At 45.0% G+C, this 19,129-nt stretch overlaps 1 protein-coding gene across 2 annotated transcripts in view; it reads right to left on the bottom strand.

The window, feature by feature from the left end:
- GNB1 (G protein subunit beta 1) overlaps nt 1–19,129 on the bottom strand; it is a 319,936-nt gene that overhangs the window by 19,078 nt on the left and 281,729 nt on the right. For both annotated transcript variants that reach the window (XM_085609355.1, XM_085609358.1), the window contains exon 10: nt 5,034–5,144. In XM_085609355.1, coding sequence (XP_085465481.1) covers nt 5,038–5,144 — 107 coding nt within the window. In that variant the 3' untranslated portion in view covers nt 5,034–5,037. The remainder of the gene's footprint in view (nt 1–5,033; nt 5,145–19,129) is intronic.

Raw genomic sequence — 19,129 nt, 5'->3', positions numbered from 1 at the left:
CAACATACCATTATCTATACCAGCTAAATACTTTCACAAGATTAATTCTATATTGATAGCATTTTGATGGAACAACCACCAAGAATGGCACTACACAAATTAACACGTCCAAAATCAGGAGGGGTCAACTGCCCCCACTTTCCTAGTTACCATAAAGCTTTACAACTGGACCTCTCCCAATTGAACTAACAAGCCTCTCTGGGTTGATCTCGAAGCTTCATTTTTAACACCTTTTTCATTCCAAGAATTACTTTTTTACTCACAAACCGCAGAAAAATTACACACCAGTGATTAAACATTCATTTAAATTACAAACCACTCTTTCTATGGTCCCACATAATCTTCAAACTTTCCTCCACTCCACCATTTGGCACAACAAACTTAACTAATTAAAAATAAATCTATTTATTGGAAGGTTTGGAGAAACAAAAGGTTTAATTTGGGTATATCAAATGTTTGATCAAAACTCACCTCTTCAATTCTCGCAAGCACTAACCCTATACCATTTACCGACTTCTTTCAAGCACAAATTTTCCGTCTTGCAAAGTACAATTTCTGCCTCATATGCTAAGTTTTCACACCCTTCCTCCTCCTCATCCTCCTTACCTAGTGATTGTTGGAGTAGTCTTCTGCGTGTGCATCCTAAAGCCTCTACTATCTACTCTCGTTCAATACAACCTCTCACAATTCAAGACAAATCTAAAATTGAACTTTCTTGGGAGATTGATTTGGAAGTTGGCTGGCCTATTTCTTTATGGAATAAAATTTGGCTAAAATTAAGGAAAGCCTCTTGAGCGACAAACACCACTCAAACAATCTTTATTTATAACAGACTGCTTTTTACACCTGCACACTTACCCAAGATACACGTTGGTACTCCCAATACATGTTGGACTTGCTCTTATGACAACGCTGACTTAAAACATATGCTGTTTACGTGCCCATTTGTCTTCAAGTTTTGGGAACAGGCTTGGTGCCAAATTATCATCATCTTTAATACCAGGGTACCCTTGCCCTTTACTATTATATGCTTAGTTAGTTTATCCCTTGACTGGCAATAGACCCCTTCACAATGTTGAATCCTTGATCTAGTATTAGCTGTTGCCTTTCAACAGATAGCTAAGAATTGGAAAGATACCTCAAAGTTGTCATACCTCGCTTGGTGGTATGCTATTTGCCATAATCCCAGATTAGACAACTCTTGTTGATCAAATTTCACTCACCACGAAATGATTACACCCATGGTCCCCTATTACACAATTTTTAGATATAATGTGAAAAGATCCTTTCCTCCTCACCCCTCAGTACACGTTACTAAGCCTCCATGACTTTTTATTATGTATTAAATATTATGTTTTATTTTTACATTATATATTGGAGTTTTTTTTGTTCTGTATGTTCTTTAACATGAACCAGTTATTTCTTGCCTATAGTTTATTTCTAACATACCTCTTTATATTTACTATAATCTTACATTATCAATACCTTTTATTTTCATTCACTGATTGTATGAACTAACTACTGTTGATTACTTATTTTTTAAACAAATGGTAAGTTAAGCCTGGGATTTATCTGAACACTTCCGCTATTTCTTTCCAGAAAGGAATCTGCTCCGGGCATTCCTACTAAATGGCGTTTTGCATTGACTCCACACCCTCATCACATTTCCTGGAAGCATTCGGATATATTCTGTGAATATTAATTGGGGTATGGTTCAACGAATTACAAGATTATAGTGCATCTCCTTGTTCCGTATGGAGCATTGAGGGTCGTCACTTCTTAGAAGTTAATATTCTCCGGGTAAAATCTGAGCATTTGGATATTTATCCCATTTGTTCTTATAAGCCCAGCTCTTAGTCATCAACACCTCTATATGTAATTCACACAATTTTAAAACCACACTCTTGAAACCCCTACAATTCTCCAATGTCTTTTCAAATTGCATTCTTTATTTTGTGGCTCCACCTCCCATACATTTTAACTTAATGCACGGATGTCCCAAAAAAAAAATATATATACAAATAAAAACAATGCCCATTAATCTGTGCTTTTACAGAGTGGCCGGAGGGTGCTGGTAAGCTCTAAAATTGAGAACAGCACACAATAAAGCTGCAAGGCCAGCTTTGAAATGATACAACTTTCAACTAAAATGGTAAATTATAGTTCGGACCAAGTTGGTTTGCATATGGAGGAGCACGGGCGAAGACTATTAATACTCAATGAAGAAAGTAATCACTTGTTAGCATCTTGCAAATTGGGTTATTTGGTAAATATGCTTTCTAAAGGATTCCTGGTGTTGCAAGGAGGAATTACTTGGTTTAAAAAATAAATAAATTGAAACATTTTGGCAAATAAATTATAACATTTTGGCTGGCATACGCAAAATCAAAAGATTTTCACCTCTCTACCCAAATTATTCAATTTAAACCTCCACTTCAACGTACCTGTATATGACAGTCCCTTCTGTGAGCATCCTCAGATCTAATCAGTCACAAAACCCTGTTAATGCTTATCTTGTGCCATGTGAAGACATCTGAGATTTAAGCAACCTCTTTATTTAAAAGGCAGAGGGCTAGCAGGGCAATTGAGCCCTCTCAAATCCTGGTTGAGGTAACCTAAAACAGGGCCTCGCTATTTAAGATTCTCTAGACTTTGCAGGCCACAGAACAGCTTTTGTACGGCCCATTTGCTTCCAAATCCTCTGAAAACAGTTCATACGATGGTTTGTTTTTGCGAGCATAAAGATAAAATTGCTCATTCAGTGGCCAAAAACACTGATATTGTCTTACCCTGAACATGGAATTGGCATACCCTCAGAATTGACTTCTAAAGAGGATTATCTATGACTATGCATCCAATTCACTCACTGACAGTGCTTCATACCCCTTAGTACGCTCAACCCTGTAACTTTCCAGCTTAGGCCAGCTCCTTAAGATATACTGAAGGGTACCATTCTCACTGTCTCTCTAGCACTCTGCTGCTGGAAGGATAATATTATGCATGCTATCTTTTCTATAATGCCAATGGTAAAGAAGTTCATAGATCGCTTCCTTTCCCAAGGCTTGCCAGGCAAAATTATTTATTAACATTTTATGCCATTGTTCGCTAACCCAGGAAAAAAATCAAGTTCTTTCATCTGTCTTAGTTTAGAGTCAGGTTGCAGCATGTTCATAAAGGATATTCTGTAAACAGTAATGCGGGGCAGAATTTTGAAGGTACTAATCAAAGAGGCTTATCTCCTTAGTTGCACCAGTTTTCACTGCAGAGTTGCCAAATGCCAGAGTTGGAGATGGTGGAAACATTCCATTTCCGGGACCCCACAAGTTATTTTCATATCCTCAAATGACCTAATCCAGACATTAAGATTTGATCTCAGTCTATGACAACCCTTCTATTTAGAGCATTTTAAGTGTGCCCTGTCTAGGTCAGGAGCAAATTATTTTATCAAAAAAGGTGGGTGAAGAGGGAATGGTGGTTAGTTTGACAAGCATGACAAGTGAGCCCACAGTTGTAAGGTTGAGCATGTGATTGGAGATTAATATAGGTTGGCTCCTCTCTGCAGTGTGGGAGTCCAAGAAACCTCACCCCAAGTATCAGTCAGATTCTGATAGACCGGTCTTTCAACCACTCCAGAGTGGCGCGCACTATAGGCCTCTTGATATCCAAGAGGAAGGATGCGAGTCATCACTACATTTGTAGAAGACAGTTCTGTTATTTTAGACTCGTAAATACCAAATTATCGCACAAAGGAACAGAATAACAGATCTTCAAATATCCGTCTTACACAACTTCCTGAATCCATGTTCAAACAGATTCAAAATACTGTTCTCACTAGGGAAAATGATCAAGGATCTCGTCTCAATGTAATATCTTTTCATGCTCTGAAGGACTAAGACCATGTGAAATCACTGACATGCATATTCCCTGCCAAAGTCGCAGCTGTGATTATTTCATGTGTAAATGTGTGAAATGGGTATTCCTCTGGGCAGGAGAGTAAATCAATACCATTAAACAAGAGTCAAGCATGGGGCATCTTTTGAACAGCCATGTTCTACTGCAGATGTGTGAAACCACCACCAGGGACTCTGGAAAACAGCTTATAATAACAAGGGGAAAGGACTTTCACCTATAAATTCATCTTTGGACACACCGAGTACAAGAGACCAGAAGGTATGGCCACTGTGGCATGGAAGGGGGAGAAACACTGCCCCTACAGTTACCAGTCCCTCATTCAACTGCTCATGAGGACATAATCTGCACAACTGGAATATCCAGTGGAACTCTGGGAGCAACAGAGTAAGACTGTCCAGGTGTTATTTGTCCACGGATACATTTTGCTGAGATTGATTTCTTTAACCAGCTGTCTGGAATCCTAGACTATGATCATTGGCCTTATGTTCTGCTTGCTCAAATAAGATTTGGGGCTTTTGGGACACAAGCAATTGTCCAGCAGCATCCCAAAACCCAGTTCAGTGGAAGAATTGAGCTTGTTCCAGATTAGCAGATGGATGTTAATATTGACAGGTGTGCAGCATTGCACGTTGTTTGCCAATGCACGTTCTTTAGCTTGCTTTCGCTACAAAAGGCAACAATCTGGGCATGCACACACTTTCATTAACTTACATGGAGAGACATTTGTATAATATAACTAGGTTATGTGATTAATTTAGAACACACTAACTTGTCTGCTAAGAAGGCAGTGAAGTGAAACATTTCTAGACCATAAAAGTGACAAGTTACATCCTGACTTAACCCATCTAAATAAGGGTCTCCCACGTCTCAATACCTTAAACTAAAAATAGCAGTGCTCAAAATAGTACTTGTTCCAGACAAAAACGAACTAAACTTGTTAGTCTAGTTAACCGCAGGTATGCACAACAGAGCTAAGTGGTTCGGAAAATGTCCATAGAAATGTTTACTAATAGAGACTAGTTTGGGTAACACATGCATTCTAAGCAGCAGTGACCAGGAATTTGCATAAGTGGCTCTATGGGTAAAAATGAAAAGGTGGTAATATTTTCTTCAGTACTTACGGACTTAGTTCCAGATTTTGAGGAAGCTATCCCATGATCCTGTTGCAACAGCCATGCCATCATCAGTCACACCCAAACAACTCACACGATTATCGTGACCAGCAAGAACACCTGTAAATTAAAAAAAAAATATGATAAAATGTGTCTCAAGAATAGGAAGTGAGGCAGCAACAGATACAAATGTCAAAGAACAGTTTTCAGGAGCAGTATCAATGTTATTTTTCCACTGTCCCCAAAATAGTTTCACTGCATGAGAATCAAACTGTTGAATGATAGATGAGTTTTCAAACAAGCGGTTATTCGAAGATAGTCCTGCTTACATATGAAATGCTGGACATTTGTTAACGTTATTAGCTGAAGATCACTGTAAGCAGTGTGTGACTGCAAGTTCCAAAGCATACTGCGATTAGGAGCACAAATTAGATTCTGAATGACATCTGTAATCCAAATCTGGATGTAATTTAAAAATATATATATCCACCCACAAAGCCCATTTTACATACCCACTGTAAGGAAAAAGCACGAAGTGCCAAGGCCATCAAGATCATTGAAAGAGAAATATGAAACCAAGTGTGAGAAGTGCCATCTTTCTTGCATGGTATGCCCCCACTTTATGCTGAATTGCTGAATGTACTTTGAGTGTGCCCTGGACTCCTGCCAATCAGGTGCCCAGGGCCTATGTTCCTTCCCTAAAACACAAAACCCAAATTGGCAAACCCTGGCCACATGTCAGCCCCTGGTAAATGGTACCCTAGGTACCCAAGGCCTTGTGACCAGGGAAGGCCGATAAGGGCTGCAGCACTCATTGTGCCACCCTTAGAGGCCCTGTACCCTTAAAGACACAAACACACCCCCCCTTGTAGGCTGGGTGTCTGGGTACAAGACAAAGCAGAGAGTGGACATGACACACATCCCTGTGTGCCATGCCCACGACCTACACTGCCATGGCATACATCAGCCACCCCTCTAGCTGGGTGCCCTATGCCAGTGGTGTGGGCACAGGAGCAGGTGCCCTGTGCCCCTACAGTACCCAGGTCCATTCCTGGGCACTGTAAGTGCAGTGCTGCTATTTAAGAGTACATGGTGCTGAGAGGTCATTAAACACGAACTCCACAACACCATAAAGGCAGCACTGAAGACTCAGAAGTTTAGTATCAAACTTCTCAGCACATTAAACCCGCACTGATACCAGTGTGTGATTTAATGTACCAAGCACCCCAGAGGGCATCTTAGAGATGCCCCCTAAAACCTAGCCTTCAATCCACATCTGTTCTGAGGCTGCCACACAGCAGACATGTTGCTGGACCCCTGGGTAGGAGAGCCCCTGCTCTCCTGGGCCTGCAACAATGCACATCCTGGGCGAGGTGCTAAATCTCCTCACCCAGGATGGGTAGGCGGAAGCTTCAAAGGCATGCCGCCTCTGAGCTTCCCCAGGCCACTGCAACCCCCCACTCTGGCAGGAAGCTTGGCCGGAAACCCCAAATAAGGACAGGGGATGTGCCAGTCTGCCAACCCCACCCCTCAGGTGGGGGAGGCGAGGTGAAGCACATCTCCGGGCTCTCGCCATCTTGAAGATGGGAAGCCCTGCCCAATCAGGATTAGGCTACTGCCCCCCTCCCACAGGAGAGAGGCAGGATAGGGGTGTACCCACCCCAAGACAGGGACCCATTGGTCCCTGCCCTTCACCTACCTGTAACGCCCCTAAATCTAGTATTTAGGGGCACCCTGAACCTTCCTTCCCCAGATTCCGAAGAAGAGCTAAAAGAAATAAGACCTGCCCTGCAGCTGCTAAGAAGAGGAAGACATCAACTGCTTTGGCCCCAGCCCTACCGGCCTGTCGACCCTCGAACCTGCTCCAACCCGGCATCTCTTGTGGCCAGCAACCTCACAAACCCCGGAGGACCTGGCTAACTTTTGACTCTAAGCCCACTGGGATTCCCATGAGTAGAGGCTCTACTCAAAATCTACTTCTAATCCCTGGCAGCAGCCCGGAACCGCGAACCCAGCACTCTGCACCCGCCAAGCCTGGCCTGAGCGAACAAAGTCAACGAGGACGACCCTCACGGTGAACCCCCCCCGAGTCCGGCACCCAAGGACCTCCCTCGACACTCCTGTAGAAGCCTGCAGCCTCAGAACCAGGTGCCGCCCCCCCTACCGCGATCAACAGAGGGTAAGATTACCCGACACCAAAAGGCACCCCTGCACCTGGCGCCACACGGCCCCCTGTGCCCAATCCCGGGGTACCTACCTATCCTCCAACTACCCAACTTACCTCCCGAAGTGGTGGTGGCACCTGAAGAATCTTCGTCCCCAAGCTTGCAGTCTTTTTTCTAAACCGGAGATTTCCCATTGAAATCAATTAAGCGCCTGAAGGCTCAAAAGCACACTGCACCCAGCCGCCCGAGTGGCCCTGGCAGTGCAAACTATACACCCATCTACTTCCCCACTTGCCCTGAGTAAGTGACCAGGAGCCCAGCTCCCACAGCCGCGTGGCATGCTAGTCAGCAGCCACCAACCAAGGCCCCCCCTACCTCTCATAGGATAACATTGGGCCTAACTCTGCACCCGGCCGCCCTTGTGCCGCTGAGGGTGAACCAACTGTACCTACCTGACCCAGAGTCTATGCCCAGAACCTTAACTCTGCCAGTCGAGTACTTACCTTTAAACCGATAACTCAATTTCCTCCACAGGGTAACATTGACTGGCTTTTCCTGAAATTTCTTCTAAGTGTGGACTTTTCAAAACCTAAAATATTCACCAAAAATCAGCCGAGTAACGAAAACGCTCACCTGCTCTTAGGTGAGCTCCCAGTGCTGGATCTCGGTGCCCAGCACCGACACTGAAAAATACTTACAACTGTACTTACCAGTAACCCAATTTTCTCCCATAGGAAATCATTGACTGTTTTTCTGTGAAATTTCTTTTAAGTGTCAATTTCTGCAAACTTTAAATATTCTTTAAAAATCGTATAATATCTGAAAACGTAATTACTTACCTGTTTTGGATAAAGGTCCAAGTACTGAGTCTAGGCACCCAGTACTGGATTACAAAAGCAACGAGAACATACTATACCTGCAACTTGAGTTTTCTGCCATAGGGAATCATTGACTGTTTTCTATGAAATATTTTCTAAGTGTCAACTTTTAAAATAGCAAAATATTGTCTAAAAATCACAGTAATTAAGTTGACTTTTATCACTTGATTCCAAGTATTGACCCAGGACTGAATCTAGGATCCAGTCCTGGAACTCCAAAAGTAAGCCTAAAAGTAATCTGTGTCAAATAACTTGAAACCTCCATTGAACTCAATGCATTATTGTGTTTAGAATTGTGTTGCCTATTGCAACCACTTGTAACTTTCTAAAAAAAAGTCAATTGCATATTGCAAAAGTATTTATATAAAGCATCTCATTCTGAGAAAGTATATTTTAATACCTATTGTTGATTCTAAAATAAAGCAAGCATATATTTTTTATATACAAACCATTGGCCTAGAGTTCAGTTGAGTGTGTGAGACCATTTGCTGGCTGAGTGTGTGCAACACATGCTTTACACTGTCCTGATACTTCCTTACTGCTCGACCAAGCTACCACTAGAGTAAGGTTATATCTAACTTTAGCCTTTGCCAAACCTCTGGGGACTGTGGACTCTGTACACACTGTACCAATTTGGGAACAGTATATACAGACCCACTTTATCACACAAAGTGCCAGGACTACTGAATGACTGGGTAATATTTTAGGCTTTGGGTTGAAAAGAACAAGTTTTCCTTAAAAGGTAATCTTCACATTTCATAGATAAAGGCGGTTCTTGCCTTTAAATAGGTCTCCTCTGACAGGAGATAATTCGTCACAAGCTTACAAATCAATTGCCAGAACATCAGAAGGCACCAACACAATGGTAAATAACAGGGATGAACAATGGCATATGTAAGTTGCAAATTGTAACAGACTATCGCATTGTATAGCTGAAAGGTCGCAGATTATCGCCATTTGCTTCAACAGTACATAATCTTACCCGTTTCAACTCAGGTTAATTTATAGTATTTAATGCACCTCTACCCTCTAATTCTCCAACATTAATGCTACCTAGTAGCATCAGCCATATCTGTTCTTGAAGACAGTGATTGACAGTCTAAGGATGTCTAAAAAGTTAGGAAAATGAATATAGGAAAATGAAAACGAAAAGTGTGCATACAGCTTCCAAAACTGATTAACAATAGATGTTAACAGACCCATGTTCTTATTGCAACCCTGTAAGCTCCAAGTCGCTAGTTAGCCCGTTGCTCACATTATTGGAAGTAGGTTTTAAACTATTCCTAGTTTTGCGCTCCAAGATTGATCCATATTTTAAGGTCTACGCAGGGTGATGTAAAGAGAAAAAATAACACTTGAGAAACTGAGACCTCACCGCAAAGTGGCAACAGCTGAAATTTCAAAATAAGAAATTATGCAAAGAGGAAACTTTCTATAACCCATCGTTCAGCCATACATTTAATGGTGCAGGATCAAAATGTGCTAAAGAAAAAGTTACTTACCTTTGTTAACACCTTATCTGGTAGGCACAAGATCTAGCCGCAGATTCCTTACCTTAGAATTATTCCCTCATGTCACTGGATCTTGACACTTTTTTACAGCAGTACCTCTGCATGTCAGTAGAGGGCATCAAGCGATTCCGTAAAGATGTCCACCGGATGTGATGTTGACAGATTCCATATAAGCCCTGCCCCTCCCGATGGGTTCGTTTTCTTCCACTACTACTTGACACTAAAATGCAGAGCCAGTATTGACACTCATATGGAAAGTGTGCCCAAATAGAATCTTCTAAAAAAAAAATATATATATTTATTATATGGTTTAGTTTAAACCAATGAAAGACCCCAGAGTGCATAGAAAGGATCTGAAAAGAAAGGGAGAATCAGTTTGCAGAGGATGAGTGGGTCGGTAAGGAACCTGCAGCTAAATCTTTGTAAAAGATAAGGCGTTACCAAAGGTAAGTAACTTCATGTGGTAGAGAGGACTAGCTGCAGATTCCTTACCTTTGAATGATATACCCCAGCAATACCATCTCTGGAGAAGGGTCTGCAAACCTATCCCACGAAAGATCCCGGACTAGGAAATCTGCTATGATATACAAGGGGGGAAAATAAAAATATATATATACATATACACACACACATACATATAGATATATACATACACACACCACTGCCAAGAAGGGAGGTAAGGAAGACTACATTTCACCAGAAACATTGTGGGGAAATCAGGACGGAACAGAATCCGCAACTTGTGCGAAACATGGAAAAGAGACACCATGGCAGAAGAATATTCCCTTAAGGCAATAGGGCCAAAAGAAGGGAGAGGAAGGCCAAGGACAATAGATAAAACTACTGAGCCAAAGCTCCTAGGCACAGAAGCATGCAATGTCGATACCACCAACTGATAAGAGAAGCATCGCAAGCAACAACAAGTAGAGCCACAGACGCACGTGGTCAGGTGAAGAATGTAAAGAGGGGAGGGAGCCCTCTGGAACCAGTTGAAGACCCTCTGGGGGGCACAGAGCAAGAGAAGCAATAAACATGCAAAGATCTCCCCAGGGTTATTAGGAAACGCAAAAATACTTCTCAATAGAGGTAGAAGATCACTCACTATAGAGATACCCATAAAAGGAGGTATAACAAAACTGTGCCTGAAAATATATAACCGTGATATACACATATATACATACATATACATACACACATACACCCCTATACACACACACACACACACACACACACACACACACACACACAGAACACTGTATTACAGCTGTTGAAGGGCACTTAAACGCCCAGGTCGTCGGTCATGGGCCAAGATGGGAAAGCAGCCATATGGCCTTGTAAAAGGGAGAAAGGGATGCAATGCAGAAAACAAAGGTTACAGGCAGAAACAGTATAGAATGAGCAGTAATCGGGCAGCCATGAGACTGGTGGAAAGAAGGCCAAACCGGGAGGTGGGGGAGGGAATCCCTGATGAATAGAGAAAGACGACATAAGGAGAGCCATTAAAAGAATCAAGGTAAACAAGGCCAACACAGGGAGGCCTATGCAGATAACCAGTCCCCGTCTGAAGAAAGGATAACAGACTGAGAAGGTAAAGCAGTGAATAAGACTAGGAACGAGTATGGACAAACTAATGCCACAAGCAAAGGTCCAAACCGATGAAAGAGTAAAAAAGTAACAGATGGAGAGGCTGTGCCTATAGACCAACAAGCGTGGAAGCTAGAAGCAAAAGGAACGTTTTGGGAGCACGGCACAACCTGTGCCAGGGAAATAATGTATGTGTTATGAGTGAGGGTCCTGACGTCACACAAGATCATTCAGAAAGGTGCTTAGTTGAAGGGATAACTAACTCCCACAGGGTTGGAACTGTATCCACGTTTGCGAGACGCTGGGGAAAACTCAGGGAAAAGAATCCCAATGGATTAGAACCAGCCATTCAAACCAACCCAGAGTGGGTGGTTAAAGGAAGCCATGCTCTAGAAGAAACAGGAGATTAAACAGCAGATGAAAAGGAACCAAAAACCCAAAAAGAGTAGAATGCACTGTGAAGAACAGCCAGGCCAATAGCTAAACGCTGGAGTTTGCATCGGAGGTGTAGAAAAAGGTCTCCAAAAAACACCAACATCAACCAGAGCAAAAAGCATCAGTAGCTTCACACAGACAAACAGATCGATACAGGCCATGCATAGGCAAGAAGGGAAAGGGGCCGGCAGAGTGGGCAACCCATGCCAGGATACAGACAAGGGACGTCCAAGGGACCTGAAAGAAAAGAGTAAGGGCAGGAACACCACCCCGTTCAAGGCCAGCTAATGCACCATAGGTCAACAGCCAAGCCCCTTCCCTTAAGTCTGCCAGAAAAGAAGGCACAAGATAAAGTGGAAAGAAACAACTCCTTGAGCATCGTGGAAGTACACTCACAACAGAAGGGGGGGGGGGGGGGTCTGCAGAAGCAGGAGGAACTTTCGTGTTTTATCTTCCAACACATACCGTTCCATGAAATCACGGCATGTGGAGTCCCTATAAGGGGAACTATTGTGTCAAAGATATGGGGACAGACCTTTAAGGTATACAAAGTACCCTGTAGGACAGAACACGGCAACAGTGCATCGGCGCAATACCATGAAAGTATTTCAAGAATAACTGGGGGAGAAAACAAAAGCACATCGTGCAGCCACTGTTGTAGGACCTCATCAGGGCCAAAAAAAAAATAAGAAGTGCCCCAAAAAACAACCAGAGACCACAATCAGACATCGACAGAGTAACAGTACCAGAAAAGAAAGTACCTGCTGGGTAACTAGTGAAAAGAAGCAGCCAACATGCACTGTTCATAACGGCTCACGCAGAAATAGAATATTAAGGAGACCATCCCTGGACAGACAGAGTATGGGGGAAAGGAAGAGGACGGTACTGCAAGTAAGGCTTAAGATTTCACTCCACCCAGAAACAAATGTTGCCCATCGAAAGACATATCCGCCAGGGTGGAATGAACAGCCTCAGAAAAGCCAGAAGTGTAGCAGGCACGCCAGTGACGGTGAAGAGCTACTGAAAGAGCCATGGCTCACCCGACAGAATCTGTGGTGTCCATGCCACAACAAATCTTTAATTTAGCCGCTTGACTGCCATTCTGGAGTACCTACGTGTGTTCCCTATATCACCAGGGATGGAGAGGAGAAGGTGCCACAGCACATGTGAAAAATAGCCCAAAACAGTGCCTGAAACTTGTATTAAGGGACAACAAAGCAAAGCAGTGCTGGTGCCAGTAGAGGTATATAGACCTAGGACATCTAGACTGACTCCCTGTCAGGAGGGATGTTAGTCAAGGCGCCAATGTCGGGAGGGGGGGGGGGGGGGGGGGGGGGGAAGGGTGTTGTAATGTTAGGGGGAGGCTCTAGTAGCCTGAACCACAAAGCTGCACGGAGTAGCACATCGGAAGAGGCAGATGGGGTCTCCAAAGGAATGACGATACCTATGAGCTGTAAACCGATGCATGGAGGTCATTGAAACAGGTTTAGCCCAAGAGCCCAACAGACTATCAAAGAGGGTATCACTGCACTGGCTCTGGCCTGGATGAAGCACCCCAGTTATGGGATCAGTGGCCACCTCTACAGAAAAGAGCTGCAGCCCCAGACCCACAGCAACTCTCCACAGAAGCTCAGCGAAAGCAGAGCTAGCCTCCGTAGCAAGGCTAGGAGAAGAAAACACCCAAGGATGGGGAAGAATAAGGGACGCTATCCTCACCAAAGTCAGACACCCGAAAAAACTCCAGAGGATGCAGAGAAGTGTCACTTATCACCAAAATACTTGTCTCCCAAGCGGAAAATAGCAGAGGGCTCCTCTGAAAGTGGAGGAAGGCAGCCCGATAAGAGCTGTTCCGCCAATGCCATCCCCGAAGGGGGTGACACTTGAGCATTGGAGAAGAGAGGCAAAGTATGGATGAGTCGCACCATCAACACAGATGTCGGCAGATCAAAAAATGGCGTCACAGGTGGTAACCCCGAAGGAATGTGCACTGGAGCTGAGAAGGATTTGATCACGGATTCAGAGGGCCTCAATGATGCAGAGGGAGGTCCCGCCAGCTTTGAGTCAGTCAAGGCGTCAATGACCTCCTTGGGGCCGACATGTACACCAGAAGGAGGCGGAGAACCAAAACTGACATGAAAGGAGAGGGAATATGCTACTTACCAGTATGCATCTGTTCTTGGCATGTAGAGCTGCAGATCTACACTGCATAGATCGCCATTTGGTGTTGGGCCCGGATGTTTGCACTGGTTTTGGTCTTGGAAAGTCTTTGGAAGTCACGAGGTATGTGAGTCCTTTGGATCATAGTGCGCATGGGCATCGGCTCCATCCTCAGATTGTTTTTCGCCAGCAGGGAAATGATGGAGCTTAGTAAGAAACAGGAACGATGCCCATGTGTGGTGTATCTAAGCAAGATAATACTGGAACAGATAAAGGTAGCTGGAGAGGCGGGTGGCCGTGTGTAGATCTGAAGCTCTATATGCCAAGAACAGATGCATACTGGTAAGTAGCATATTCCGTTCGAGGCATATGAGCTGCAGATTACACACTGCATAGATTGTAAAGCAGTATCCACCCCTAGCGGCGACCACCAGTATCTGTTGCAGTAGTTTGAAATAGTGTCTTGAGTACAACCTGGCCCACACTAGCCTGTTTAGTTTGCACATCAACACAGTAGTGTTTTGTGAATGTGTGCGGTGTAGACCATGTAGCTGCCCTGCAGATATCATCTAAAGGAATGTTTCCTAAAAATGCCATTGAAGCTCCTATCTTTCGTGTAGAGTGGGCTTTAGGAGGAACAGATTATGTACATTTTGCTTTGTGGTAACAAATCTCTATGCATTTGACATTCTACCTAGCTATCCCAGATTTTGATATGGGGTTGCCTTTGTGTGGTGGTGAGAAAGACACAAATAGTTTTGTCTTACGAAAGGGTTTTGTTCTCTCTATGCAGTATAGTAGTGCTCTTTTGACATCTAAGGTGTGAAGAGCTCTTTCTGCGACTGTGGCTGTGAGAAGAACACAGGCAGCTCTACAGATTGATTGAGGTGGAAGAGAGAAATGACTTTAGGGAGGAATTTAGGATTAGTCCTGATAACATGCATTTGGAGAAAGGGTTCTTGAATGGTTAGTGCTTGTAGTTCACCAACTCTTCGTAGAGAAGTAATGGCTACGAGGAAAGCAGTTTTCCATGTTAAGAATTGTAGCTCACTTTTATGTAGAGGTTCAAATGGAGGTCCCATTAGTCTTGTGAGAACAATGTTTAAATTCCACACAGGGAAAGGTGGTACTCTGGGAGGAATTATTCTCTTGAGTCCCTCCATAAAGGCCTTTATGGCAGGTACTCTGAAAAGTGAGAGGTGCTGTCTATTTTGTAGATATGCTGCTATGGCAGCAAGATGCAATCTGATAGACGTATAGGCTAGGTTGCATCTTTGGAGGTGTAGCAAGTAGCCTATGATGTGTTGGATAGACATCTAGGGGGATTAGTGTTATGGCAGTACACTACGAATCTCTTCCACTTGGCTGCATAGCATGCTCTAGTGGTAGGCCGTCTAGCTTCTTTGATGACGTTTGTACAGTCAGGAGGAAGGTTAAGATAACCAAATTCTAGGATTTCAGGAGCCAGATCACTAGGTTGAGCTGGTCTGGGTGTTGGATCTCTCCATGGTTCTGGGTTAAGATGCGTGGAGAGGTGTAGTTTTTGGCGCGGAACTACTGAGAGTTCCAGCAGTGTGGTGTACCATGGCTGTCTGGCCCAAGTTAGAGCAACTAGGATGAGCGTTAATGAGTCGTGCTGTAGTTTGCTCAACACTAGCGGAATGTGTGGGAGAGGCAGAAAAGCATACGCAAATCTGCCTGACCAGTTCATCCATATCGCATTGCCTTTGGACAATGGGTGAGGATACCTGGCAGCGAAGTTTGGGCATTTGGGATTTTCTTTGGTGGCGAAGAGGTCCATCTGTGAAGAACGGGTGAAGAACTTGTGGATGAAGTTCCCACTCGTGGATTTGTTCTGTTTGACAAGAGATCGGCTATTGTGTTTGACTCCTTGGACATGTTGGGCTAGGAGAAAAATGTTCTGAAGTATAGCCCACCTCCATATGCTCTGTGCAAGTTGAGAGCTGCAGAGTGTCCCGCCTTGTTTTTGGATACAATACATGGCTGTCTTGCCTGATATTTGTTTTTAAAATGCTTTTAAGGCTAGGAATATGGCTAGTAACTCCAAGTGGTTGATGTGGAGTAACTTTTGTTGGTGTCCACCAGCCCTGCATGGTGTGATGTAGTAGGTGAGCTCCCCAGCCGGAGAGCGATGCGTCCGCTGTCAAGACTATTTGAGGAACTGGCTCGAGGAACGGTCGTCCTTTGGCAAGGTTCTTGGTGTTCCACCACTGCTGAGAGCGATTGTTACGACCGTCTACCAACACCAGATCTGTTAGCGGACCTTGAGCCTGGTTCCATTGGCGTGCTAAGCACGCTTTGAGAGGACGCATCTGGAGTCTTGCATGAGGCACTATGAATATGCAAGAGGCCATCATCCCTATGAGTTGCATGAACACTCGAGCTGGAAGAGTGTTGCGGTTGGAATCTGGTGAGAAGAGCTTGGATGCTAGTTATCCTGGCTGGACTGGGATAGGCGAGCGCTCTTGAGGTGTCTATTGTGGCACCGAGGTATTGTGTGTGGGACCGTTGCAGCTGGGACTTGGCGTGATTTATTGAGAACCCCAAGTTGTTGAATAGTGGTGTGTGTGTTGTACACCGATTGTAGGATTTGGCTTTTATAAGCCAGTCGTCTAGATATGGTAAGACATGTATGTCTTGTCTTCTTAGATGTGCTGCCACTACTGCTAGGCACTTGGTGAACACTCTTGGTGCTGTGGTGACCCCGAATGGGAGTACTTTGAAATGATAGTGCCGACCGTCCACTACGAATCTGAGATATTTACTGTGAGTGCTGTGAATGGGAATGTGGAAATAGGCGTCCTTGAGGTCTAGAGTAGCAAGGAAGTCGCCCTGGGAAAGCAGAGGGAGGACCTGCTGAAGTGTGACCACGTGGAAGTGGTCTGAATGCATGTATAGGTTTAGGGGTCTGAGGTCTAAAATAGGCCTTCGAGATCCGTCCTGTTTTGGTATGAGAAAATAGAGAGAGTAGACTCCCTTGTTTAGTTGGTGCTGTGGAACTGGTTCTATTGCACCTTTTTGTAGAGGGGAGATTACCTCCTGCTTTAACAGTAACAGATGTTCTTGTGATATTGGACGGTGTTTGGGTGGTATGTTGGGGGGGGGGGGGGGGGTAGATGTTAGTGCGAGATAGTAGCCTGATTGAATGATTTCATGGACCCACTTGTCTGAAGTGATGTTAATCCAGGCAGGGAGAAATTGGTTGAGTCTTTACCCGACTGGAGTGGAATAGTCGAGGGGAAGTGGAGGGAAGTCATGGGGTAGGTGTGGAGGCAGAGCGGGAGTTGTTATTTTTGCCTCTGCTGTTATTCCCTCTGTAACCACCCCTTTGGTAACCTCTAGTAAAGGTGGATTGTGCAGGAGCTTTGTAAGAGGTGGAGGGGCCATCAGAGTAGTAGCCTCAATGGGTGCTTCTAAAGGATGAGCCACAAAAGGACCGTCGGGGAGCTTGTGATTGCAAGGCTCCCATAGATTTGGCAGTGTCTTTATCCTTCACTTTTTCGAAGGATACATCTACATTGGGCCCAAATAGGTGTTGCTCATCAAAAGGCTGATTGAGTATAGAACTCTGTACTTCGGGTTCTAAACCCGATATACGTAACCAGGCATGCCTGCGCAAAAGGACACTGGTGTTGATTGCCCTTGAGGCGGTGTCTGCTGCATCTAGGGCACAGCGAATGGAGGTGTTAGTGATGGTCTTACCCTCTTGGATTAGTTCACTGGCCCGGTTTTTGTATTTGTCAGGGAGGTGCTGCATTATGGACTCTAGTTTGTCATAATGTGCCCTGTCATACCTGGCTAGGAGCGCTTGGGTGTTAGCAATGCGCCAAATATTTGCTGCCTGTGACGCTGTGCGTTTGCCAGAGGCGTTTAAGAGTTTGGATTGCTTGTCTGGTGGTGGTGCGTCACCTGACGTTTGGGAATTTGCCCTCTTTCTGGCATTAGAGACTACTAGGGAGTCTAGTGGTGCGGGGCCCTTAATGTAAACTGGGACAGTTGGGGAAGCTTTACATTTCTTTTCTATTCGTGGGTTGATGACCCGAGCCCTGACGGGGTCTTTAAAGATCTCTGGTGCATGCTTAATGACCCCTTTAAGCATGGGCAGTGTTGAGGTGGACCTTTGTATGGTCTCAAAGGTATCCATAAGAAAATCCTCCTCTACTGGATCTGTATGTAGGGCCACCCCGTGGTATTGGGCAGCTCTTTGAAGGAGCTGGTTGAATCTGATATGGTCCTCGGGAGATGGGGGGGGCCTGGAGGGATAAATATCTTGTGGGGTGCAAGGGACATCTGGGACACTAATCATCACAGGGTTCAGGGGAGCGAGTAGGGTCCCCAAGGGGTTGATCGTCCGCACCTCCCCCTGCATCATCTGAGGTGTTATCATCTATTTGGGTAGGTGATAGTGTGGGAGAGTGGTGTGGTGGGGGGAGGAGGAATCCTTAATGGAGAGGTAGCAAAGTCTCTTGCGGCGGTGCGGGCGCAGGCATGTCTAGTTGTCTTTTCTTGATGCTGAGCATTAAATGACCAGTCTTAGGATCCTTTATTAGAGTCTTTTGGGTAGGATCTGGTTGAAACAGTTGATCTGTGGGAGACAGATTCTTCGGAGCCGAGGGCTTCGGTGCCGCAAGTTTATTGGGCGTCGACTCTAGCAGTTCTAGGCTTGGAACCTTGTAGTTTTGAAGTGTCTTTATGAGTTGGAACCGGTTGCTGTTTTTTTGGTTCGGCGGTCGATTCAGAGGTCTTCGGTTTGGAAGTATCGGGGCCTTTCGGCAGGCGTTTTTTAGTCGGCTCCGAGGGTGTTGTCGGTGCAGAGGAACTGGTGCTAGCCTTTGATGCAGAGAGCTTCGATGTGGGAGCAGCGGTCGGCGTGGATGAGGTCGATGACGCCTTTCTTCGGTGCTGGATGTTCGGTACAGAGGGTGGGCTGACTCGAGCCCGAGTCACTTAAAGGCTTCTTTACCGGGCCCGAAGGCGGGGCATGGGAAGTAGTGTCTCGGCGTGCACCTGGGCCCGAAGGTGGAGGTGGTACCGAAGCCTTTGACGGTGTCGAGGGGATGGGTAGGTCGGGGTAGACATCTGTACTCATGGCCCTTTGAGCTGGAGTGATGTCTTAAACGTCGGAATCATCTGCTTCGGAGGCACTGATGATGGCTTCCTCAACCCTGGTCCGGAACAGCAACGCCCTCTTGAAAGATGTTGTCGGGGATCGAAGATGACGAGCGCGCCATTGTTCTTCGAGCTAGTCGGTCCCGGATGGTCTTTTTGGAGCGGAAGGAGGCACAAGCTGTACAGTCTCTGGCCTCGTGCTCCGGTGAGAGGCAGAGGTTGCACACCTCACGTAGGTCGGTGTG

The sequence above is a fragment of the Triturus cristatus genome, chromosome 1_2 (assembly GCF_964204655.1).
Source record: "Triturus cristatus chromosome 1_2, aTriCri1.1, whole genome shotgun sequence".
NCBI lineage: Eukaryota > Metazoa > Chordata > Amphibia > Caudata > Salamandridae > Triturus > Triturus cristatus.
Note: the sequence above shows the minus strand (reverse complement) of the source record. Positions and strands in the feature narration are given on the sequence as shown.